Source organism: Pelodiscus sinensis, chromosome 2 (genome assembly GCF_052426305.1).
Source record: "Pelodiscus sinensis isolate ZL-2025 chromosome 2, ASM5242630v1, whole genome shotgun sequence".
In the NCBI taxonomy this organism is placed as follows: domain Eukaryota; kingdom Metazoa; phylum Chordata; order Testudines; family Trionychidae; genus Pelodiscus; species Pelodiscus sinensis.
The window spans coordinates 242939215-242964668 of record NC_143053.1 but is presented as its reverse complement, the minus strand read 5'-3'; the positions used below and the strand labels follow the sequence as shown (position 1 = coordinate 242964668).

The 25454-nt window shown below is 41.1% G+C and overlaps 1 protein-coding gene across 1 annotated transcript; it reads left to right on the top strand.

The window, feature by feature from the left end:
- The first annotated feature begins 1031 nt into the window (after positions 1–1031).
- Positions 1032–25145, top strand: NOM1 (nucleolar protein with MIF4G domain 1). Its single transcript, XM_006129339.5, has 11 exons — positions 1032–1974; positions 2693–2817; positions 3964–4159; positions 6267–6590; positions 7185–7295; positions 8360–8527; positions 9089–9210; positions 13309–13441; positions 18122–18253; positions 22796–22905; positions 24340–25145. Exons 1-11 carry the CDS (start codon positions 1093–1095, stop codon positions 24515–24517), a joined length of 2481 nt encoding a protein of 826 aa, XP_006129401.4. The 5' UTR covers positions 1032–1092; the 3' UTR covers positions 24518–25145.
- The last annotated feature ends 309 nt before the right edge of the window (positions 25146–25454 follow it).

Here is a 25454-nt window from a genome sequence, read left to right as displayed (position 1 = left end):
TTTGTTTCTAACATGACAATCTCATTTTCTTAAAACAACCCTTAAAATATTCAGGGTTGCTTTCAACAGTCACTGGGAGATTGACACTAATTCAGGGAGACCAAAATCCAATCTTAGAAGGCTGGCAATCCTAGTCTCCTCTGTTTTGTTAAGAGCTGGACTCATTGGTCCCTCCTGCTCATTTTGGAGAAGACCTTTAGCTAGGGGCAGGCCTAGACCCTTGACTACTGGTATCCACAAGTACTTGGAGAAATTGTAACCCGCATTCCTTCTGGGTGTTATTTACTGTCCAATGTAGTTGCACTTAGACCACTTACAGAGAGAGAATAAGTTTGCTCTACAGCCTTAGCTAAAACTTACCTGGCTTTTAGCTCAAGCTGTGTAGAGGCTCATGCACTAAGCTCTAGAGATCCCAGGTTTGATTCTGCCTGTCCAACATGATTGCTGACTCAGGTTCTCGGTGCCATAGGGAGACACTGCCCTTTACATAAAAACGTAAGAATGACCATAGAGAGTCAGACCAAAGGTCCAACTAGCCCAGTATCTTGTCTTCAGATAGTGCCCCATGCCAGGTGCCCCAGAGTGAACAGGTAATTGTCAAGAGCTCATTCCTAGTTTCTGACAAATGCAAGGGACACCCATCCCTGCTCCTCCAGGCTAATAGCCATTGATGGATCAGCTGTAGGCAGTAACCAAGGGACAAACAGTAGAAGATGCAGGGACTGAGTTCAATACAGCAGCGCTGTAGGGCTCAGAGGGCCCTTCCAGTGGGCTGCTACAGGCGGAGTGGACGCCTCGTTCCCGGCCAGAGACCTCAACAACTTTAGCCCTTGGCTGGAGCAGGGAGCTCACAGAGCTGGGACGTGGCCGCGGGCTTTGAGGCGGCGGCCCGGGAAGCAGCGCCAGGGTCCCTATGCGAGGCGGGGCAAGGACACAGCGCGGCCACCTGGCGCCGGGCTTCTTCCCCGAGCAGCGCTTAGCGCTGCCCCCCGGCGCCACGCCAGCAGGTGGCGCTGCTGCCCCGAGCCGGGCCCGCCCAGCGCTCTGGAAGACGGCGGCGGCGCGGAGCGTGTCTGCGGCCCGGCGGGGAGCATGACGCCGGCAGCGAGGGGCCGCGGCGGCCGCCGGCAGCCGGGCGGGCTGCAGAAGCTGCGGCGGGCGGTGCGGGACTTTGTGCAGGCGGCCGGGGGGCCCTGCGCTCCTCAGTCGGGGGCCCAGGCCGCGGGGGGCCGGCGCCGGAGGAGCCGCCGCGAGCTGAGGAAGGAGAATCGCAGGCTCAAGCGGAGCCGCCGCCGCCGCCTGCACTACCGGGAGCCGGAGGCCGGCGAGGAACCGGGCGGGCCGAGCGCTGGTCGGGGCGGGCCGGCGGAGGGCCCGAGGAAACATCCCCTTCCCGCCGCGCTCCCGGCCTCGCCGCCCCCGGGACCCCAGGGCCGGCAGCGCCCCCGGGAGGAGGCGAAGCGGCCCCCCCGGGAGGGTCCCAGCGTCGCTGCTGCGGCCTCTGCGCGGAAAAGGGCCTTGCTGGCGGCCAACGAGGAGGAGGAGAAGGAGATTCGGCGGCTGGAGCGGCGCCTGGGGCTCAGCAAGCGCAGGAAGGCGGGCGCCACCTCCGTGCCCCAGAGCTTCGTCCGGGATGGGCTGGGCTATGTGCTGGGGGCCCTGGAGCACGAGGCCACCCTCTCGGGCCTGTATGAGGAGAGCAGCGAGGAGGAGGCGGCAGATGATGGGCGCCTAGATGAGGATGAAGAGGAGGAGGATCTAGATATGGAATCCCTCGATGGTGCTCAGGAGGGGGAGTTCCAGGAGGAGGAAGATGAGGAGGTGAGCATGGAGGACACTTCAGAAACCTCAGAGGAGGAAGATGTGGAAGGAAATTGGGAGGATGAGCGGAAAGGAAGCAGAAAGTTGCCTGTGTCCCCAGAGGATTGTGGCAGCTATAAAACCAGCAAAGCCAAGACCTCCAGTGAAGAGAAGGTACGTTGTGGGCAGGTTTTGTATAAAATAATACTTTTCAGATGCAATTTGCACCCTTCACATAACGTTTCACGTAAAACTTGCGGTTTGGAAGGCATTGAAAATTGCACTGATCAAGACATGCTAAGTCCTGTCACAGAGCCCAAAAGCCACATTGCACTGGTGAATGGGGGACAGTTGTATGCTGTGTATTACCTGATGCATTGGAGATAGAGCAATGCCTTGAAGCATGAGCATTGGTAAATCTTGAAGTGTACATGGAGATTTTTGTTATGATTTTGTCACTCTTGTTTCAGCCAGCAGAATGATAGTAGCTAGCAATGGAAAAGACCATTTATCCCATTTCCAACCGAAGAGAGGATTATGCATCTTTGAATACAGATGTTACATTTGGGGACCAAGCATATATTCAAAGACTTGCATAATTCCTGTTGATTTCTGGAGGAGTTGTGCACTTAAATAACTTTGATAATTGGGATCTTGATTTGAATTAATTCTAAGTGATAAGTTGTTGCATGTTTCTTTTTTGGATGGTATTCAAATACCTCCTTTAGCATAATATTATACTATGGGCGTTGCATTATAATTGTTAAAAGTCCCAGTGATTAGAAATAAATCTACAGTATACCTAATAACCCCATTTCTTACATTTAAATAAAAGATGCTTTCAGTATTTATAATATACCGCCTTACTTTCTTGTTTTTGTTTTTTGATAAGAGTCTTTGCCATAACACTACGAAGTATGTACCCCCTTCAGTGAGAAGAGCTGATGAAGTAATGGATGACAAAAAGAGGGAAGAACTGGGAAGACTAAAGAAAACAGTGAAAGGACTAATTAACAGGTAATGTAACTCATGAAAGTTGTTTGATTATTAGGCTGTGTTTACTGCAGCCACCACTCAAGCCAGAGAAGGAGTAGGTCTGACTTTGTTCTTGCAAACCAATGTTTTTAAGTAAAAGTCCAATTTTATGTATGCTATCCTTGATCGTATCTTTTATTCTTAATTGTTTTGGAGAAGTTGAAAAATCTGTTTAAAGACCATATGTATTCATTAGTAAGCAAATTTAAAACTTTGAGCTGAATTCCGCAAACACTACTTACTAGGAGTTGTAGGCTAGACAATTCTTTAGACATCAGTGGGACCAGATGTGGCTTAAAACGGGTGGAGAACCTGCGGCCTCAGCTTGCCTGGATCCATCCCCCAAGACTTGGGGCTTCCCCACGCCCCTCTCCCCTCCCCCACCCCCTGCTATCCCACCATGGGGCTGGAGTACACAAAATCTACTTGCCTGGGTGGTCGGGGCCCCTGACCCAAAAAAGGTTCCCCACCCCTGGTTTTAAAAAAAAGTTTGTAGGATTAGGCCCTTAAATTGAACAATCTGCACATAAAAAAGTACAAGTACTAAAAAATTCTATTTTAGTGTATCTAAGGAAAACTGCTGAGCCCTGCATCTAAGGAAAAGTGTATCTTATACTACAGAAGAGCAGGTTTACAGTAATAATATTAGTGTATATTTATTTGTGGCTTTAATTTTAGTCTGTGCCAGTGGTATTCAGACTAGTACACAGGCTATGGTTCCATTGTGATGCATAATCAGAATTTATAATAGTTATACTGATTTAAATTGCAAGCATGAGGTTGAGAACTTTGGGATTTTAGATATAATATATTAAGTTCTGAGAATCAGTGCTTAGCAGACATTCTGCACATCATCAACCTTTTGCAAATACTGTTACTTTGTGTTTATATGTAGAATATCTCCTACGACGATGTTAAATAAATACTTATATTTTTGAATTATTTTGATGAACAGGAAAGATCCAAAATCTATTTAAGATATTTGTCCCTTTTTTTCTTTTTGAGCTATTAGTTGAATAAAAGATTTAAAATAACATGTTTTTTATTAAAAGCAATATTCAATTTAAAAAAATTTACTGAGGAAAAAATGGAAAGCTAAAGCACACACTGAATATTATTTCCCAATAGGTTGAGTGAACCAAATTTGGCCTCCATAAGTGGACAGTTGGAAGAGCTATACATGGCTAACAGTAGAAAGGACATGAATGAAACCCTAACAGATGTTCTTATGAATGCTTGTGTTACTGCAGCCATGATGCCTGTTAGATTGATGATGGAGCATGTCCTTTTGGTCAGCATTCTTCATCATACAGTGGGAATTGAGGTAACTTTTTTCTTGTGCTTTTTTAAATTTTCTAATCACATTACATAACATTTTCCATGGTGCTTTAATCTAGGTTCTTTTTTGTGTGAGATTTCTGAAATTGTTATAAAGTATACTGCATTCCTGAAATCATGACTTTTATATGGCCGTCAGAGCTGACTTGTGGTTGCAGTTACGGTTTAATAGGCAGGCACTCACAAGTGACAAGCACTTGCACTTGTTACTGAATCTGAATTGAGAGTTTTCTTCTATAAGTTGATGGTCACCTATGTAAAGTGTAACTTATCTCATTGAGACCATCAATGCCTTATATTCCTCCTTGTGTCTGTCTGTAGTGTAAATTTCTTAAAGCTACTGTTTTTTCCATCTCTAATTACCATGGTTCAGTCCTGATCTGCAACTATTTTAGAGCAGCAGTTCTCAAACTTTTTGGGCTCTGGAGCCCTTTACATGCGTAAAAATTTATGCAGAGCCCCAGCGGTCCCCTGATTGTATGTGTTGTACCTATCGATGTTTCCAGTTTGTCAACCTCGCGGAGTCCCTGGAGATGTCTCGCGGAGCACAGTTTGAGAAACACTGCTTTAGAGCATTATTCTTGAGTCTTGAATATCCAACTACAGAATTCATTAAAACCATTATAAAGTGTAAAAAAAATCCACCTACAGCTGTGGTGCCCTGATCTTAAATGCACTTACACATGTATGTAAGTAGCCCCATTGAAGTTAATGGGTTAGCTTGCAGCTATGAGTGTTTGCAGGATTGGGGCATTTGGTACACATCAGGCAACTTTCTGAGGGTTTGTTATATTTTCAAGCTTGATAATAGGTTAAAATAAACTTTAATCTTTGTCTAATATGAAGAACGTGGTAGAACTGGTTACATCAAAGAAAAGTTATTATAAGAGTTTAGGCATACTAGAGTTGCGACAGACTTCAGAATCTAATCGGGACTACTTAAAATGCACTATTAAGCACTCAAGTTTGTTTTTTGAAAAAGATATGCTATTAAATGCACAAAATTGTGATAAGGTACTATTAAGGTTGCAGTTAGAATTGATTCAGAAAATGCAAAAGTTAAGGTCCTGTAGCAATATTTATATATCTGTGCAGTGTATACATCATAGTCGTGTTTTTTTCTTTTGAACATGCATCTTGATATATTAGTGTGCCAGAAAATGTATGTCTTAACTCACTCTGGAAGTATAATGCAACCTATTCAGCACTGCTTTTCGAACCTTAACTTTTACATATTTCCTGACTGATTTTTAACTGCAACATTAATGTTATAAAGTCATTTTTTGTAATTGCGTAACTCGTTTTTTTTTTAAATTGAATATTTGACAAGTGGTAAGTCCACAATTTAAACTCTTATTTTTGTCTCACTTTTTTGTAGGCTGTTTTCTATAGATAAATTTAAAGAGGTCCTATCATTTTCTTGGTAGTTTTTTCCATATTATATTTATCTGGCAGTTGGCTCTGAGTCTTATCTTCCGTATGAAGTTGACAAGCAGTAGTGCTAAGTATACAATCAGGAGCAAGAAAAAAGTGTTTTTCTTTATCAGACATTTATTTCCTGGCCAATAATGTTTTTAATCTAAAATGTGATGTGTTTCTTATATACAGTTTATTTTTGTATGGCACATAAGTTGTATCCTAGAGTGCAAATAACTAGGCGTAATAATGAATAGCATTAGTCTGGCAGCTGGGAGCATAGTAATCTATGTTGCAGAGAGAAATGTTTCCAGTTTCCTTTGTTTCATATATCTTTTCTAGTAAGTCATTATCTTGATTTTATCAAACGCACTTTTACTATCAAATAAAGGTATAAAAAATAACTGATTCCATGTGTAAATATATGTGAAATGACACCAGGCAAATATGTTTCTTAAAAAATAAGTATGACATTAATAGCTAAGAGTCCTTTAGAATATAGAAAATCAAAGTTGGCTGATGGGAACAACAGTTTCCCTATAAGTTAACTTTTGTTATACTTGTTTCTCTTTGCTTATGCTTTTTCCCAGTAAAATTGGGGTGGGGGATTGGAATTTACGTATGCAAAATGCTTAAGCGCTTTCTGATATTCCATTTTTTTATATAACTTTTGCCAGGTTGGTGCTCACTTTTTGGAAGTTGTGGTGAGGAAATTTGATGAATTCTATAGAAGTGATGCTGAAGGGAAAGAATGCGATAACCTGTTTGCCTTGATTGGCCATCTATATAATTTTCATGTAGTTCATTCGCTGCTGATCTTTGACATTCTCAAGATGCTTGTTAGCACTTTTACAGAAAAGGACATTGAACTGATTCTGCTCCTCCTGAAAAATGTTGGCTTTTCCTTAAGAAAAGATGATGCTTTGGCCCTGAAGGATCTCATTAGTGAGGCACAGAACAAAGCAAATGCCGTGGGGAAAAAATTTCAGGACCAATCTAGGGTATGTATGCATTTTGGATATGTTTGGGCACAAACTTCCCAGTATGAACAGAATTCATCACAGACTTGTTAAATCTCTTAATTTGCCAGGGTTTTTTTAACATTTTTGTATTAAATTTATCTACTAAAATTATTTCACGCTGAAGTCTGATTAGATCTTAAAATAGTGTTGGCATCCAATTAGATTATTGTTGCATTAGTTTAACATATCGAAAATAATGTGCACTTAGAAGTTTCTCAGAGCATAGACACCAGCATCCCTTGGAATAGCTTGTGTGTTATGCAAATGATGATGTAGCTGATTAATAAAATAATAGTTTGTATGCTTAAGTCCAAAATAATTAAACAGCTGAGATATTGTTTGGCAAAATTAGATTTCAGTTTAACATTAGTACAAATACATGTAGTGCGAATTTAATTGAATATTGTTTTTAGCTAGTATTCTTTATTTGCAAAGACATAATCTAGATTCCAGAATGTATTGCCAGGTGAGATGCTTGTGCATGCACAGTAATACATTCCAGATAATTTTTTTCACTTTTTAAATAACATTTTTCTAGCACATCTGCCATACTATTGTTTCTTTTACCCATAGGTTCGCTTTATGCTAGAGACTATGCTGGCACTAAAAAACAATGATATGCGGAAAATCCCAGGTTATGACCCGGAGCCAGTTGAGAAGCTGCGCAAGCTGCAGAGAACACTGGTAAAAATATTTTTTAGTATGTTAGGAGAAGTTACAGTGCTCACTAACATACACTTAGAAATAATAATACTTTTTAAGCTACTGGTAGTATACTGCAGAATAGATAACCTGCTAATATCACTTGGAGATATTCAACCTACACTCTTACACAAATTGCCATTTCATGATACATTGTAAAAAGTGCCTTTTTGTCCCCAAGAATTCAAAATTATTTTACAGACTGTATTCAAAGAACATCACAAAAGTGCCAGCCATCTCTGGATGTTAGTCAGTGATGAACGCTGCAAAACATTTAGACAGAAAAAAAAATTTATCCAAGGATACTGAGACACATCCCTGTGTTTACAGACAATCCTGTGGGATCTTTTGATGTTTGTGCAGAGCAGACAAGACATCATCACTGGTGCAACTCCCATTGACTTCAGCAGGATTTGTGAATGCTCAGCACTTATGAAAATCAGGCCATTTATTTTAAAGGCCTTACCTGCAAAACGTCATGCAGTAAAATAGATTGAGAAACAGCCCATCCTCAGGATTTTAGTTTGGTTCTAGAGAATCCATGTATCTCAGAGATGAAAATTATACCATTAAATCACTCTTCTGGATCGCTGTTGGGTTTGTTGGGTTTATTTTCTGAAATTTGTGTAAATATAGTACATGCAAGTCAGAAACTTAATACAGTAGGCTAGAGCCAAACATGTTCTAAGCAAGTGCTTAGGAACCCTTTTACGCAGCTCTGCTAGTGCACTTGTAACACCTCTTCCAACTCCAAGTTAGAATTTGAATAGAAGTGTTTGGTCAGTGGATGGAGATAACTTACTGGATTTGGTTTTTTTTAGTTAGAATTCCTTTAATGCCAAGAGCTCTTAGATTTAGGCACTCTCTTGTGTTGTAAATCAAAACAAATGAAAAATATGTCAATTTTGGCAGATTTTGTTTGGAGAGAAACGTTGGGAGAAACATATGAGAGCATAGTCAGCAAACTTGTTAAATTATGCTGTTGTCTAAAACCTTTGTGAGAAAAAAAACTCTTTAGAACTGAAAACATTTTATTGTTATACAAGGTTCGCAACTGTGCTTCTGGAAGAGACACACAGCTTCGTGTGTCATTGGAATCTCTCCTCAATGCTGACCAGGTTGGCCGTTGGTGGATAGTAGGGTCGTCTTGGAGCGGAGCACCAATGATTGATAGTAACAGCACTAAGACTCAGCACAAATTGCCTGTAGGAAAGGTAAATATGAAGACTGCTACTAATAATTGAAAGTGTTAAGGCTATTTTGTCTTGGAGAAACATGAACAAATGTCCTTGTGATACTACAGTTAGTATTTGGACTTATGCTTGCCCTGGCACTGAAATTCTCTCTTCCACCTTGTAGATTTGTAAAAGATTTGACATGGAAAAGGTGGACTCAAATTGGAAATGGATTCCATAGTCTTTAGACTTATAGATAGGGACAGCTGTCTGCCTAGGAATCATATGGTTGAACTAGTTTTAAAAGTATATAGAAATATGATGAGAAGGTCACTTAGAAAAAGACTATTCATTTGATCATGTCCAGTTTTGCCGGTCAGTTATCTGTTTTCTTTGCTTGGAAGCCAAGTCTCGATAGTCTTTATATTCATCTCCAGTGGTAAGGGCACTATGTCTTTGGACTGTTTCTTCACAACTCATTCAAGGTATGTGTGTATATATAATCATATCAGATAAGTTGCACTGAAATAGGGATCCTCTAGCAAGTGCAAAATAAAATGCAGAATTAGTAAATGTTTCTTTAAAAATGTTTCTTTTCAGATGAGTTCAAAGATATTGGAGCTTGCTCGTAAGCAGAGAATGAACACAGACATCAGGAGAAATATTTTTTGTGTCTTGATGAGTAGTGAAGACTTTTTGGATGCATTTGAGAAACTACTGAAGTAAGTACACATCTTGATCCTTTTGAATCCCAGGGACAAATAAAAGTGCTGTCTGGACTGGAAACTTTTTGTTGCCTCCTTGCCAGTCAGGAACAGGAAGGGAAGTTAGGAGTTAGAGAAAGTAGCATCAGATAGAGGGCTGGGGATGAGGACAGCTTGTGAAGTCCTCTACTCCCCACTCCAGGGATGCACAGTGCCTAGAGGAAGCAACCAGCCATGGATTTCGGTGGCGTGGACCATGGCCCAGATCAAAAGGCTTGGTGGGCCAGATCTGGCCATCTTCCCCTGCTTTAGGTGCTTACAGATGGTTTCACTGGTTTTTCCAAGATCTTTCTAGGTGTCAAATGCTAGTGTATAATTCCCTGGAACCTCTTTGTTACCTTTTTAAAGATAGATATGATGTTTGCCTTTATTCTTCTGGGACTTCACCAGTTGTTTCTGGGTTCTTTAAGACAATAACAGTTCCGATATTGTCACAGGTAGTCTCTTAAGTACTCCACAGTGAATTTCATCAGCCTCCGCTGACCTGAAAATGTCTAATTTATCCAGATACCCTTTAACCTGTTCTTTCAATATTTTGGCCTGTGTTTCCCTGCTGCCACTGCCCCTTCTTTAATATTGTGTTAAGTATCTGGTCAGAGTCTACTTTTTCAAGGAACGTTCAACAAAACAGGTATTAAATAACTCAGCCTTCTTGATGTCCATTATTAACTCTCTCTCTTAGTTAAGGAGAGGACTTACCCTTTCCTTCATCTTTCTCTTGCTCTTAAAGTGCTTAAAAAGATCCCCATCATATTTGTCCTTTTTACTGTTTGGTAGATGTGTCCCATTTTGTGTGTTACCCTTTCTGTTCTATCCCTAGAAATTTGTGCTATTCTTTTGTACTTATCTTTACCAATTTAACCATGTTTCCATTTTTTGTAGGATTTCTGTGTCATTGAAGAGCTCCAGATGGAGCTGTATTGACCTCTTGTGATGAAAATCTTTTGTTCCTTGTGGCTTTATAAGAGCTAAAGGAAATTATGCTGGAACTCATAGCTGTGAATACTCATCCTGCCTTTCATATTTGAAAGGGGAAGAATTTCTAGGTCTTCAAAGGCAAAACAGCAGAAAAATTAGATTTTATATGCTTGTAGTTGTCATTGAATATAGAGTCACAGTGCTACAGCTTGTGCCATTCACTCTTAGTACACCATGACAATGTTCAAATGCTAATAGTAATAGAGTTAAAGAATGAGTAAAAGAAGAGTGCTCTAAATCAATGGTTGCTTATAATATTAATCCATGAAATCTATATGAACGGTTGTGCACATTTGTATTTTAAACTACTGCTCAGCAAAATCTGGTAGGATTAGGGGAAGAATAGTGTCTAGGTATGAAACCAGAGAGATATAATATATTATATTATATTGCGTGTCAGACTTATTACTTCAGTTGAAAACCTAGTTTCAGTTCTGATTTTCTCCTTCTGGTAATGGCATTTTAATTTTGTTTAAAAACGAGCACAGTACTAAACACATAAGACTAACCAAAAGCCAGATACATTAACAAAAGAATAAAAATGAGAAACCCTGCACAATAGCCAAAAACAGAAAATGCAAAATGCGGAGAAATTCTTTCAGGCATAGTAGTTACAATTTCATTTTAATTTACTAACCACAGCCTGAAATTTGAGACCGTCATGCTTTCTTATTGAATAACCAAACTTGAAACCTTAGCTTCCTATAAACGTGATTAAAAAAGATGTGTACATTATATGATCCTAGTCGTGACTAGTTGTTTTTCCGGGGGGAGCAGGAGCTGGTGCTGGGGGGTTGGGGAGTCAGAGGTGCCTCTTTCTACATTTAAAAGGCAGAGCCCCAGTGGTGTTAGCTCCTGAGGATGGGAGCCAACCCTGCTGTGGCTCTGCAGTTTCTCCCCTTATTGACTAATCAAATAGTAAATGGAATTACCTTAGACTAATTGATTAGCTGATTAAACAAAGTTTAACATCCCCAGATGTGTGTCCATGATGGGTTCTGTTCCATCCACTCTGCTTTGGATCATTGTTGCTACATGATCATTTGACTCAGATGCCATCAGGAGAAGGCTGACTTTCTTTTTTGGTGGTTTGGAGTCTGTAGTTTCTGCATCAGAGTGTTGCTCTCTTGGACTTCTGAAAGTATGCTCCATACCTCACCCCTCTCATATTTTGAATAGCACTTCAAATTCTTAAACCTTGAGTTGAATGCTGTAACTATTTTTAGAAATCTCATATTATTACCTTGGTGTTTTATCAAATCTGCTGTGAAAGTGTTCTTTAAAACATATGCTGAGTCATCGTCTGAACAGGAGACATACAGTTCTCCCCCACGGAGTTCAATCACAAATTGAATTAATTGATTTTTTTTAAATGAGCCTCATCAGCATGGGAGCGTGTCTTCTAGAATGGTGGCTAAAGCATGAAAACATTCATATGTCTCGAGCATATCTGATATATAAATACTGTGCAATGTCGGCTACAAAAGTGCCAGATGAATGCCTATTCTCACTTTGGGGTAACACTATAAAGAAGCAGGCAGTATTCTCTCCCATAAATGTAAACAAACGCGTTTGTCTTGGTGATTGGCTGAACAAAAGGTAGGATCGAGTAGACTTGTAGGCTCTAAAGTTTTGGTTTTGAGTGCAATTATGTAACCAAAGTCTATATTTGTAAGTTACACTTTCGTGATGGAGGTTACAATACTCATATGAAGTAACTTGGAAAAACCTGTTTATCACTTTTACAATGCTTGTTATAGTGAGCATTGTGGTATTATAATGTATTTGAAAGTGTAAAAAAACTCCAAAAAATATTTAATAAATTTCAGTTGATATGCTATTGTTTAACCAGTGCTATTCATCACAATGTTTTAATCTTGATTAATTATTTTTAGTTTATTGCATGAGTTAACTGTAATTGACAAGCCTACTTAGATCCTTGCTAACTAAAATTTGGTTGACCTGTGTTGTATAAAACAAAGGGGAGACCCAGCAAAGTGTATAGACTAAAATTAGGCAGACAGGACATTTTAGTCACATGACTGCCAAATGAAAATCCAATCTCAGTGATACACTCTTTATAATATAACATTAAGCATTTTTCTTTTAAATTGGTTTTAATGCTGCCAGATATTTGACAGCATTCTGGAGTAAATCATATTCACAGAATAGATGCAGCACATGGAACTGTTCCTTGCCAATGTTTCTGAATCCTTTTTCAGTTGAGCCAGCTGCATGAGTGAGAAGGCAATTCATTTTTTGTTCTTCTGCTGAGGCAGCCAACGAGTGTGCCAATAAGTATAGATTGTGTTTTGGTAATTACTGTTGGTGTTCTTAAAGTAGACATTTTCTCTTGTTTGGTTGACACTTTCTCTTGATTGAAACCACCAAACTCACTTAACATAGATAACCCAACCACTATTTAATCACTGTGGTTATCATTCACTGCCTGAGGTAGATTTGACCTGCTGACCAAGAGATACAAGGTTTCATACCATCAACCAGAAAAGGTTTTAAAGAGCTTTTCTTTCTCTTATAACTTGTTTCATGTGATTTAAGGGCTCCAGGTACCTGTTTGTTCCCATTAACCCTGGCAAGGATGTATGTGAAGGCAGCAATTTCTTCCCAAAATCATAGTCAAGAATATTAGCCAATTTGAATGGGGATCCCAAGGCTTTTACTTCACTCCTTCTTGACTTCACTACAGTTCATCTCCGTTCTCCAGTCCTCAGTTCTTGCCAAGATAATCTTCCCGAAGATAGGAGGACAGATAGCCACTCCACATCACTTTCTGAGAGGAAGTGCAAATATAGATTGTCACCTGCATTTTCCTCCCAAGAAACTGATAGCTTGTCTGTCATTCTCCTCTTGCCCCAGATTGTTTAGGCCATTTGGTCATGCCATATACATAATAACATGGAGTTACTCTCCATGATGAAACTGGATTGGTCTGACTACTTACTTCAATTTAAACCTTTAAGGATTCCATTTCAGTTGAAATAGAATGGTCATCGTAATTTAAAGAAATTGACAGTGACTCTTTTTAAGGGAGTTCTATTTCTATTATTGATATTACAGGCTTGGACTTAAAGATCAGCAAGAGAGAGAAATTGTTCATGTTCTCATTGACTGTTGCCTACAGGAGAAGACATATAACCCCTTCTATGCATATTTGGCTAACAAGTTTTGTGAATACAATAGAAGATTTCAGGTAAACTAAGATCTCTTCCTGTCATGTGGTACTATTTAAATTGAGATTCTTGTGTGTTTTCTATCATTAGAGATTTGTCACACTGGCTGTACAAATTTATTCCATCATATAATACCACAGAAAAAGTCTCCCTGCCATGCCGTGATCTACTATATTTTTGAGAGAGACTGTCCATCCATTCAAGAACTCCTCCTAAACATAAGAGCCAGGACCACCAAGTTCACTGTACAACTTTCTCTTATCGTAACTTAAAGCAAGATAAGGGTTTGGTTGTGCCAGGAAAATAGGATGTACCTGGAATGGGATTGATTCTCAGAAAACCCTACAGAAAAGAGACAGAATCACCAGGCAGGTGAAAGGGGGCTTTGCGCCCCCCCCCTTCCCTCTCCCAAGACTTCCCTAGACCTGAAGCTCCAACCCCCCAGGCACCCTCTAAAGTTCCATCCTGCCCCCGATTCCTATGAGAACATTGCTGGCTGCTCCCCTTCATCAAGGAGTATGGGAAAGTGCACAGTCTGCTGCATTCCTCATTCTGACTTAGGAGTGCAGGAGTAAGACAAACCATGCACCCCTACCTCTGCTGTGCCTGTGGTAACTGCAGTGGCCATGGAGAGGCACTTCTTACCTGACCCCAAGCTGCCGCGGTAAGAGAGAGCTGGGCTTGTCTTCTCTTCCCAGGGCAGCCTGCATACTGAACCCATCATCCCTAGCCCCACCCGAGGGTAGGGATGTCAACATGTAGACGATTACACAATTAACCTATAAACCTGGGCTTAATCTCTTAATCCTGTTGACTGCGCATTTTCCCCTCTTCCCCTTGCTGCCTCTGTAACAAGGCGGGGGACAGAGACAGGAGCTAATGCTTGTGAGGAGCCAGCTTTTAAGTCTGCTCCCCACAAGTACCAGATTGTGTGGAGTTGGCTACTCCCTTCCCGTGCTGCTGCCTCTCATAGAGAGGCAGCATCACGGAGGATGAGGGAGGGCAGGCGGGAGCTGGTACACACAAGAATCCAGCTTTCAAGCTGGCTGCTTGCACTTACTGGCTCCCGTTGCACCGCCTACCCCCTTCTTCCACCCCTCCTCCTTCCCCCCCCCCCCCCCGTTGTCTCTATCAGAGGCAGCAGTGCGGGGAGGGGGGAGCCGGCTTCATGAAGCTGTATCAGAGGCAGCAGCACAGGGCTGCAAGCAGGAGCCAGTCTGCACAGAGAGCTGGTGACTAAATGAACAAAATATGTAACTGCTGCAGCTTGTATTGCCTTTGTGGACAGAAAAAAATGGACCTTAAAATCGGTTGGTTAATCCTATATAAAGGATTATATATATGATCCTGTATTGATTTATAGTATAAAATAAATCAAGGTGAAGGTCCCTATCTTGAGGTACCTGGGAGTAGACCACTACATCCATTACAGAGCCCCATTTAATTTAGGGCTTAAGAAGGTATTTGTCCATGGAATTGGTGTAAGTAGGATAAATTATGTATTGCAGCTAGCTTGTCTATTTTGGTATCTTCCAAGATGTATTGCTTTTGGGTGGAAGAATTATATAAGAGAGGTTTGATAATGTTTGTACAAAAATGAACAACAAATAATAAAATAGATATGTTAAATGTGCTTTATTTTAAAGCCTTACATATAGATGTATATTTTAATTCCATGATTGCTAAATTCCTTTTCAGTTGCCTCTGCCTGAGATGGAGCAGTTTGTGCCTACCTAAGTACAGCTTCTACTTTTCTGGCCAGTTTTGGCCTTTAGCTGTATTTTATTATTCTATAGTTAGTTTACTTTTTGTTCCTGGGTTTTTTGAGGGAGGTATTCAATTTTTCTTGCTGGATTGGGGCTTGCCTCCCCTTTGTCCTCAGCATGTTCCTTCCTTAGGAATCCTCTCTTTCTTTTGTGGGGTGTATCTAGGTCGCCTCACTTGCCAGGAACCCTCCCCCGTGAATGACAACCATTTGTGCTATATCAGCTGAATCAAGGATACATATGCACCATCAAAGTGGAAAATTTGCACTAGCTTCAAGAGTTCCTCAAAGTAGTAGATAAAAAGTTTTTGCTCTTTATCACAGAGTGTTCTCTTCATCCTGCATCAGATTCGGGCTCACAATGCCTCACCACCACCACACGTGGACAGCAGCCTCTGAATGATCATAGTGCCCTGTCACCTTCAGTGGCTTGCTCCCTTCCAGGTCCTGCAGGAACAGATCTGCAAGTGAATCTGAAAAATCTTTCTCCAAGATGTGTGCCAGGTCTCTTCTAAAAGGTTTACCATTCTGGAGACCCTCCACCCTACAAAAGTGTCTTTAGAGGTCTCAGGTTGCTGGGTCAATTTATGCATCCAGCAGAGAAAGTCTAAAACAACTTTGTTCTTTATTCCCTGTCATATTTTCGTTTCCCTCAAATGGCAAAAGAATTCAGACAAAGCATGTTCAGATGTCCTCTTCAACCATCTTACCCTCCCCCCCGCCTCCTCTCCGCAGCTCACTTTTTAGTTTCCGACGTGGATCTCCTCTGAGGGGGAGCTCATCTTCAGGACCATAATTTCCAGTGCAGATGCTCTGCCCAATAGTCTACATTACATGTCAGTGTGGAACAGGCAGCTGTCAGACATGCCAGTCTGTACTACTTATCTGTGATTCAAGGCAATCATTTCACGTAATGACAGCGAATAGGGGTAGTATGTACTATATAAATTGGCAAGAAGTAGAGAGATTCCCTTCCCTATCTTCAGAGGCTATGAACTGATGCATAGCTTACAATATCCCAGTCTCCAAACACCATAGCCAACAGCTTCATAATCATGAGAGAGAGCTAGACAGATTCATACTCAAAACAGTTCTTAACCTGGTGATTTTCAAAAACATCTTTTTGCGATCACAGCTGATTAGAAATGTGCACATTTCCAGTTCAAGGAGAGGTTCGGGTTGCCAAGTCTCCAGGTAAATGCCTTTGTGCTGTCCTGGATGAAGAATCTCCTATACACATTTCACCAGCCCTCACTGATCCTCAAGGTCCTAAACATAGTCTAGTAGGACAAAGCCAGGGTCACAGTGATTGCATCAGCCAGGCTGAGTCAGGTTTGGCTTCCTTGCTTTTGTTGCTATTCCTTTTGATTAGCCGTCAGTCTTCCACTGACATCCAGTCTTCTCGCACAGGACTCAAGTAGTGTCCTTTAGCCCAATCTTAATACTTTGCAGCTCAGTAATTCTAGTTCTGAGAACGATCTTGCTCCACAGCAGTTCAGAAGATTCTGATAAATGGTACAACAGATACTATCTTCATAAATGGACAAGTGTTTTTTCCACTAGCGTACTCACCATAGTTTGTGTCCTATTGACTCCCTTCTTAGAAGAAAGCACAGTTGCATTAAAGTTCACAAAGCTGCTGTCACAGCATTCCATTTTCCAGTAAAAGATTTCTAGTCATTTGCTCATCTAGTAACATTATGATTTATAAAGTGTCTGTCAAACTACTTCAATAAGGTTAGACATCCTGTTCCCATTTGGGACTTTAATTTGCTTCTCGGTGCTTTGATAAAGTGACCCTTTTAATTGTTAATAACTTGCTCACTTATAAGTCTCTCCATGAAAACTACATTCTTAATGGCTATTACTTCTGTCTGAATGGTTGCAGAACTGGGAGCTTTAATGGCTGACCTTCCTTAGACTGTCTTTTTCCAAGATAAAATTTTTCTCTTCAGTCACATCCACACTTTTTTACCCGGCATTACTTCAGATTTGCATATATCATTCTATTGTTTACCTTTGGGTCTTCTACCTCAGGCCTCATAACAGGAAGCTGTCCTTCAGACCTTAGGTGTCAGGAGAGCATTGGCTTATTATTAGGTCAGGACTAGACCTTTATGACCCTTTCTGAGATGGGTTGTTTCAATGGTGTACAGAACTAAAAGGGTTCCAGTGACTATTTAAAGACTTGTAAATGGTTTTCTGGTTGCATACTCTCCTGTTATGTGGATAACATACCGTGCCTGTCTAAGGTTGTTGCTCATTCCGTGAGACTACTGTCTGTGGCCCTGCTAAAGGATGTGTCTGTGAATGGAAAAACGCAAAGCAACTGCATGGGCTTAGATTCACTCTTTCTCCAGACACTGCCTTCCTGGAAAGATCCTAACTTTGGCTCTCCTTTAGGGAGTACTGCTAATGAATCCTCTCACATAGAGCTCCCGTAGGAACATTATTCCAAGAAGAATGAGTAGTTCCTTTTTGTAAAATAACCGGAGTTCTTTAAGATGTGCCCCGTCAGTGCTTTACTATGCACCCCCCCCCCAAGCTGATTTTTTGAGGGCTTTGAAGTGCAGAAGGAATTGAGGCAGTTTGTCTACACAGCTCTATGTATTCTTAGGGTGGAGCACAAGATTCATAGAGTGCAAACTGAATGGGCACTGTTGCTGAAAATCTCCAGTGGGAGCCACATGTACACCACCAGTAGAGGACCCAGAAGGATACATATCTCAAAGAACTCCAGTTACTGTACCATGTAAACCACGTCTCCATCATTGTGGCTTTCAGATGCTTTGCAAATCTTTAATAACCTTATTAAATAAGCTTAGTAAAGTGTTTTGTAGTTAGTACTGAATAGGTTTTGGAGCCTGCTGCGTATTGCATATTAATTATTTGACATGGACTTTAATTTTTATTTTCTTTTTGTTTTGACACCTAGATGACATTCCAGTTCAGTATATGGGACAAAATTCGAGATTTGGGAAACCTGTCATCTGTCACTTTCTCCAACCTGGTTTCTCTGTTGGCCCACTTGCTAAAGACAAAATCACTCTCCCTATCAGTCTTCAAGGTCAGCACAGTCTTCCCTGAAGTGTTTGTGCACTTCTACCTCATTTGTTAGTTTTATGTTAAATGTATGTGTTGTGTTCCTTGTTATCTATTCTGTATTACAGCTGCTTATTCAGTTTTGAAACAAACTATTCCATACTTCTTAGCGAATGTGAACTGCATTTGTCTGTTTCTTACAATTAGCCCTGTTCTAAAACTACCCCAAAGGTAGGGATCTGATTTACATTCATGCAAGTGTTGTTAATGACCAATTAGATTAGAGTAGATGTATTTATTAAAGAACTGTGGCCCAGTGGTTGGGGTAGTGATTTTCAACCAGCACTCGATGTGTCATTTGTGGCCCGTCAGCACACAGCTACAGCCCATGTAACACCCGCAGGGCCATACAGGTAGTATTTGATGTGTCCCAGAATGGTAAATAGGCTGAGAATCACTGAGGTAGTAGCCTGGGACTTTTAAGGCCCAGGTTAAAATCCGGACCCTGCCAGATTTCCTGTGCTACCCTGAACAAGTAACTTAATCTCTCTGTGCTACATCACCCATCTGTACAATATGGATAGTTTAGGTTGGACCTCCCTTGTCTGGCACCCTCAGGATCTGACTGGTCCCGAATAAGGGAGTTTGCTGGACCAGGGGACCATCCCTCTGCTGATGGGACTCCGGGCTCTCCCAGGGTCCATCAGCAGAAGATGTAGTGTAGCTCCTTTGCCCCCAGGCTGCCAGCTCCCCGACCAGTCCCCACTGCCACAGCTCTGCTGCCCTGGGGCCATCAGGCTCCGCTCACTCTAGGGCTGCCACAGCTCCAATGCCCAGGGACTGCTGGGACTCCACTGTTCCAGGGCCGCCATGGCTCTCAGGCACCGACACTGCCACAGCTCCGGGGTGCCGGGGCTGCTATGGCTCTGAGGCTGCTGGGGAGTGGCTACTGGACTTGAATATCCTGGGGCCACCGCAACTTCCAAGCTCCAGTGCTGTTGGGGCATCGGGCCTCCCGCAGCAGCTGTGGCTTTGCTCTCCAGAGCCACCAGGACTCTGCTCCTTAGGGCCACCAGGACTTCTGCTGCTTCGCTACCCCAGGGCTGCTGGAGCTGCCATGGATCTGCTGCTCTAGAGCCACCGGGGACTCCATTCCTCTGTGCCGGGAGGGTTGCCGTGGTTCTCTCTCTGTCCTAGGTCTGCTGCAGCCAACCCCATGGCCACCCCATCCTCTGTTCCAGGGGCTTTTTAGTCCAGCAATATCTATGGTTCTACCGGACCACGAATGTTGCCAAACCAGAGAGTCCCAGACAAGAGAGGTTCAACCTGTAGTACTTTTCTGCATTACAGAGGTGTTGTGAGATTAAATTAATTTTAAAAGATTGTGAGGCACTCATATACCTTAGTAATGGGAGTCACAGAAGTAATGTAGATGGATATCCAATAAGGATGTGAATGTGTAGTTGTTTACATGATTAATCAATAAACCTGGGCTCATCAGTTAATCCTAACGGTTACATGCAGCTCTGCTTCCCCCTCCCAGTACTGGCTCTTGTGGCTCTGATAAAGAGGCAGCTGAGGGGGGATGGGGCAGGCAGGAGCTGTTACACATGCGGAGCTGGCTCCCCTTGCATACCAGCTCCCATGTAGCTGCCTCCCAGTCAGGACAGTTGGGAAACAGCTTAAAAACCACATTCCCACGAGCACAGCTCCCGCCTGCTCTCCTGCATGTAAACGTGTGACCAGTGAATTTTACAGCCGCTATGTTTACAAAATTAAACACATTTTACCATCCCTAATGTTCAGAAAATAAACAGAATTTGGGCTATTGCACATGAGTAAATTATTATTTGTTCCTTCTTAAAAAAATAATTTGAGTTTAGGAAAATACACTTGTTTTACCTAACTTCATCTTGTCTTTACTGATGGAATTTCACCCTCTAAGATGTGTTGGTGGAGTTACTGGCTATTTCCTACTAGATAGACACATGCTCATTATAACTGCTGAAAGCCAGCAGTGAGCTTTGAAACCATTACTGTTAGGGATTGTTCCTGCTTTTCTTTGAGGAGGGCAAGATGCCAAACCACTTAAACAGTGGTTAAGACCTTGCTCAGAAAACCATCACCTGATACTAATGACCTTGACAATTACTTTCTTATCTTGAACCTTCATGTTTTGAGGAAGATTATTGGGAAGGCTGTGGGTGGAATATTAGTCACCTGGGTTCCACTGATTTCGTCAGCCTGGCCAACACCCAACTTTTGTAGTCATGTGACAATTTTTCTGAAATCTATTCCAGTACAACTTCTAGCATGGCTGCACTTACAATGGTATAAAGATGCCTTAAGCTAGTACAGCTTATTCCACTTTCCTTACAGCAAAGCCAGGTAGGATCCGGCTTGTAGGCCACATTCAGCCCACCAGGCTTTTTTTCATCTGGCCTGCCTGCTGCTGCGGCATGGAGCAGCACTGCTAACAGCGGATAGCTGCTCTCTGTGCTGCAGGAGGAGGTGGGAAAGCTTTGTGCACTGCCCTTACCCCCAGCAAAATCTCTCAGCTTCTGTTGGCTGGAAACCAGACAATGGGAGCTGAGAGATTTTGCTGGGGACAGGGGCAGTGCACAAAGTCTCCCTCACTCAGTTGCAGTGCAGAGAGCCATGTGGAATAGCCAGCTGGGGGCTTTTGGCCGGGAACTGCTTAGGTAAGCACCTCCTGGCCAGAGCCTGCCTCTGACACCCCGTTCCCAACTCCCTCCCAGAGCCTGCAACCCTCCTACGCCCATCCCCCAAGTGAGAATCCTCTCCTGCACCCATTCCCCCTCCTGGACCACTTCCTTCTGCTGCTAACCTCCCATCCAGACTTCATATTCCCTCCATAAAAAAGTGCAGCCCTTGACTACTTACCAAAATCTTGGCGTGCTCCCCCATCAAAAATTATTTCCCACCCTGGCCGTACAGGAACAAGCTCTACTAACATAAGCAGCTTTTGTATTGCTATAACCACACCACACTAAGAGAGTTGGAGCACTTTAACTTTCATAAAGACAAGTCCTAATATCCTAATTCATTCAGTCTTAAGTCTGGTTATGGTACAGCCACAATATTAATATTTTTTAACATGGACAAAGAGTATGGTGCCTATGCTGATTTTTACTGGATCTGCCAGCAGCCTTTTGGGGCGTTCAGATATTGCAATGATGAGTGCTGTTACAATGTCTATAAATAAATACTTTCTTTAAAAGTATTGTTGTCCAAGTAGAACATAAGAATGGCCATACTGGGTCAGACCAAAGGTCCATCTAGCCCAGTATCCTGTCTACCAACAGTAGCCAGTGCCAGGCGTCCCGGGGGGGTGGACCGAAGACAATGGTGAAGCAAATTGTCTCCTGTCATCCTTCTCCAGCCTTTGACAAACAGGCCACGGGCACCATTCCTTTCCCCTTGGCTAATAGCCTTTTATGGACCTAACCTCCATTAATTTATCTAGCTCTCTTTTAAACTCTGTTATAGTCCTAGCCTTCACAGCCTCCTCTGGCAAGGAGTTCCACAGGTTGACTGTGAGCTATATGAAGAACTTTCTTTTATTAGTTTTAAACCTGCTACCTGTTAATTTTATTTGGCATCCTCTAGTTCTTATATTATGGGAACAAGTAAATAAATTTTCTTTATTCACCCTCTCCACACCACTCATGATTTTATATACCTCTATCATATCCCTCCTAACTCCTCTTTTCTACACTGAAAAGTCCCAGTCTCTTTAGCCTCTCCTAATATAGGACCCATTCCAAACCCCTAACCATTTTAGTCGCTCTTTTCTGAACCTTTTCTAATGCCAGAATATCTTTTCTGAAGTGAGGAGACTACATCTATACGCAGTATTCAAGATGTGGGCATATTATAGTTTTATATAGGGGCAGTAAGATATTCTTCATCTTATTTTCTGTCCCTTTTTTTAATAATTCCTAGTATCCTATTTGCTTTTTTGACTGCCGCTGCACACTGCATGAACATTTTCAGAGAACAATCCAAGATAATGCCAAGATCTCTTTCCTGATTAGTTGTAGCTAAATTAGCCCCCATTATATTGTATGTATAGTTGGGGTTAATTTTTCCAGTGTGCATTACTTTACACTTATCCACATTAAATTTCATTTGGCATTTTGTTGCCCAATCACTCAGTTTGGTGAGAGCTTTTTGAAGTTCTTCACAGTGCATCGTGTAGGGTTGTCCATTAAGTGTGTTTTGGATTGACCTTTGGATTCAGTTGGTCTTAAGTACTTTGAAGGTACCCATCTCTTTGTTGTCTGGTTGCCTTAGTATCAGCTGAAAATGAACAGGTTGTTCTTCGGTGGTTTCATTCCTTCTTGCGAAATTTTAGAAGATATCATTGAATGAGTGCTTGTCCAATTGAAGGGTACTCTCATGCAGTCCTAGATGCCACTGCAACAAGCATCGTAAATTATTGAATAAATGAGAAATAGTGAAGCATCCTAAGTATGTTAATTCTCTTAAAAAATTTTAAGAGGTCTTTAGTTTTAAGTCTAATGTTTGCTGTCTTATTAACTAGGTAGTGGAATTCAGTGAACTAGATAAACCTAAAGTTCATTTCTTGCGGCAAGTATTATATACGCTATTAATGAAAACAGACGTGGAAGAACTTACGAGCATTTTTGGAAGGTAAGTGATCAGTGAACTTCCCAGGGAACATTTGGTGAGTAGTGTTTGGACACACACATGGAATTTGCTTATTGTGTTTCTTTTAATTACCCATTGCTAATCCCAAGCACTAAATACCTCACTTCTTATAAGGTAAGCTCTTTGGGGAAAGGCCCATCTCTTATATATTTGTACAGCACCTGGCACAGTGCTGCTATGGTTTGTTGTCTATAGGTGATGCAGGTTGAACCTCTCTAATCCAGCATCCTTGCGACCTGTCCAGTGCTGAACCAGAGAATTTGCCAAACCACAGAAGGTCTAATATTGACTAGCAACATTACCTTACTTCCACTGTTTACTGGGCTCTGAGAAAACATGTAGGGATCTATTAGAGTTAAATAACAGCACAGAACACTGAGAACCAAGACTAGTGGCAGTAAACAAACTTTATGGGACCATGAGAAACTTGGCCACACACATGATAGGTGAACATCTGGCTAACTAAAATCATGCCGGACTAGAGAGGTTCAACTTGTAGTACATTATAAATATATTATGGAATTTTGCATACAATATTAATTCAAAATTTGAAATACACTGTATGTCAACTATCATTATCAAGCAAGAAAAATAAAAATGTTGATGCATGAAGCTGATATATCAGCCATCCTGAAAATCTTTACCCTTTGTGTGGAACTGGAATACACTCACATTTCTACATCATTTCCCTGTTGCTGAAGGAAAATGGAATCCATCAGGGCAAGTTAACTCTAGCATTGCAGCATCTTATCTAGAAATTGCCATCCTTCCTTATTAAGAGGGCAAGGGTTATTGACTGAACACCTTTTAAGGTAATCAAAGGAAATGTCTTAATCATGTTGGAATGGCTTAAAATTTAGGCATGAAACTTCCACTTGTATATCCAAAATGGATGACTGTGAAAAATTGTCTGACATTTGTTTGGTTTGGAACAGTGCTGAATAAGGGTTGCAGATAATCTGGAAAGTCTCATGGAAATGGTGCTATGTAAATATTTAATGGAAGAGATAATAGTGTATATTCTACGGAATCAGTTATTCCAAGACTATTAATAGATAAATGTTTACATATGTAAAGTATTGTCATGTACTGTCTTTCAAATTCTATTCCATCCATTCAGATGTGTGAGAGATTTGCCTTACATTTCTGACTATATCATAACTAATATCTTACATCTCTTAAAATACTTAAATTCCAAACTACTTTTGAGAAATGATTGCACATTGTGTTCAGCTGTTTGCCAAACTATTGCAGACCTGCAGTTGTTAATATTAAATAAAAAAAGTCAGGCTTTTCTTGAGAAATATTCACATTTTTTTTTCAAACCCTGACATAGCAAAACAGACTTCATAACAGTGTTCAGTTAGAAAGTAGAAAATTGGAATTATTTCTGATTTGTGTGTCTGTCTCTTTCAGGCTAGCTGACAACCCCAAATTAGGAATGTTGCGTGAAGGTTTAAAGCTTTTCCTTTCCCACTTTTTTCTGAAGAACGTACAAGCACACAAAAGCACTGAAGAAGCCAGCCTACTAAAAGAAAGAGTTGAACTAGTAAGCAGGACTATGCAAGCCAAAGAATCCAGATTAAAACTATAGTTTTAGTTTTCAAATAAGCTTATTTGAAAAATAAGGACTTGATGAAAGCACAAAGTTGATCCGGACAATGTTTTCACAAACCAAATACTTGAGATGCTGAGCAGAGTTATATTACTGCAAAGGACCCCGTGTTTTGAGGTGATATAGGATTGTACACACCTAAAAATGGTTTGGAGCAAAACAGAAACATAGAATACTGACAAAGGAAAAAAGTATACATTTTTATACTTTTTTCATTGCTTGAAAAAGTTGTCTTCCCCATCCACCTCCACTCTGTATACCTTCAGGAGAGAGAGAGCTGAGCTTCCTTCAAAGTAGTGAATACCATGGACAGTTGGCAACTGGTCATGTTCAGAACCCCAAGTGTCTAGCCTTCCCAATTCCTGTAAGATCATGGGTTAAGATTGGGTTTGATATTCAAACCTGTTCACTTTTTTACAGAATAAATAAAACAAAATTTTGTTTCTGTGCTATATTATGGCCAATAGTCTATGATTTTAAAGTGAAAGCTTTTTAAATATAATCATATTATTAGTTGTAAAACAGGCCACTAGATGGTGCAGTCATTGGGGAACAAGTCTTGTAACTATACCCCAATTTTAAATAAAATTTGAATTTATTGACTGACTCTGACCTGTTTACATGCATCTATATCAGGGAATGCTCTTTTGGTGTTTCCAAAACCTTGGTGATCTGACTGAAGATGCAACTTGTTCAGTTATATGGTGTTTAAATATCCCAGTGTAATTTATGCTTATATTTTAACCTAATTGCCTAGTGTAATTTTATTTGCTTTATGGTGTTGTTTTGCTGACTTCTAGGTTTAAAATTTTTCCAGCTTTTTACTATTTAAGATATAATCAAACTTTTTAATTCAGATTTTACTATAAATTCTACTTTACTATTAACAGAATACAAGCAATAGCTGTCAGTTCAA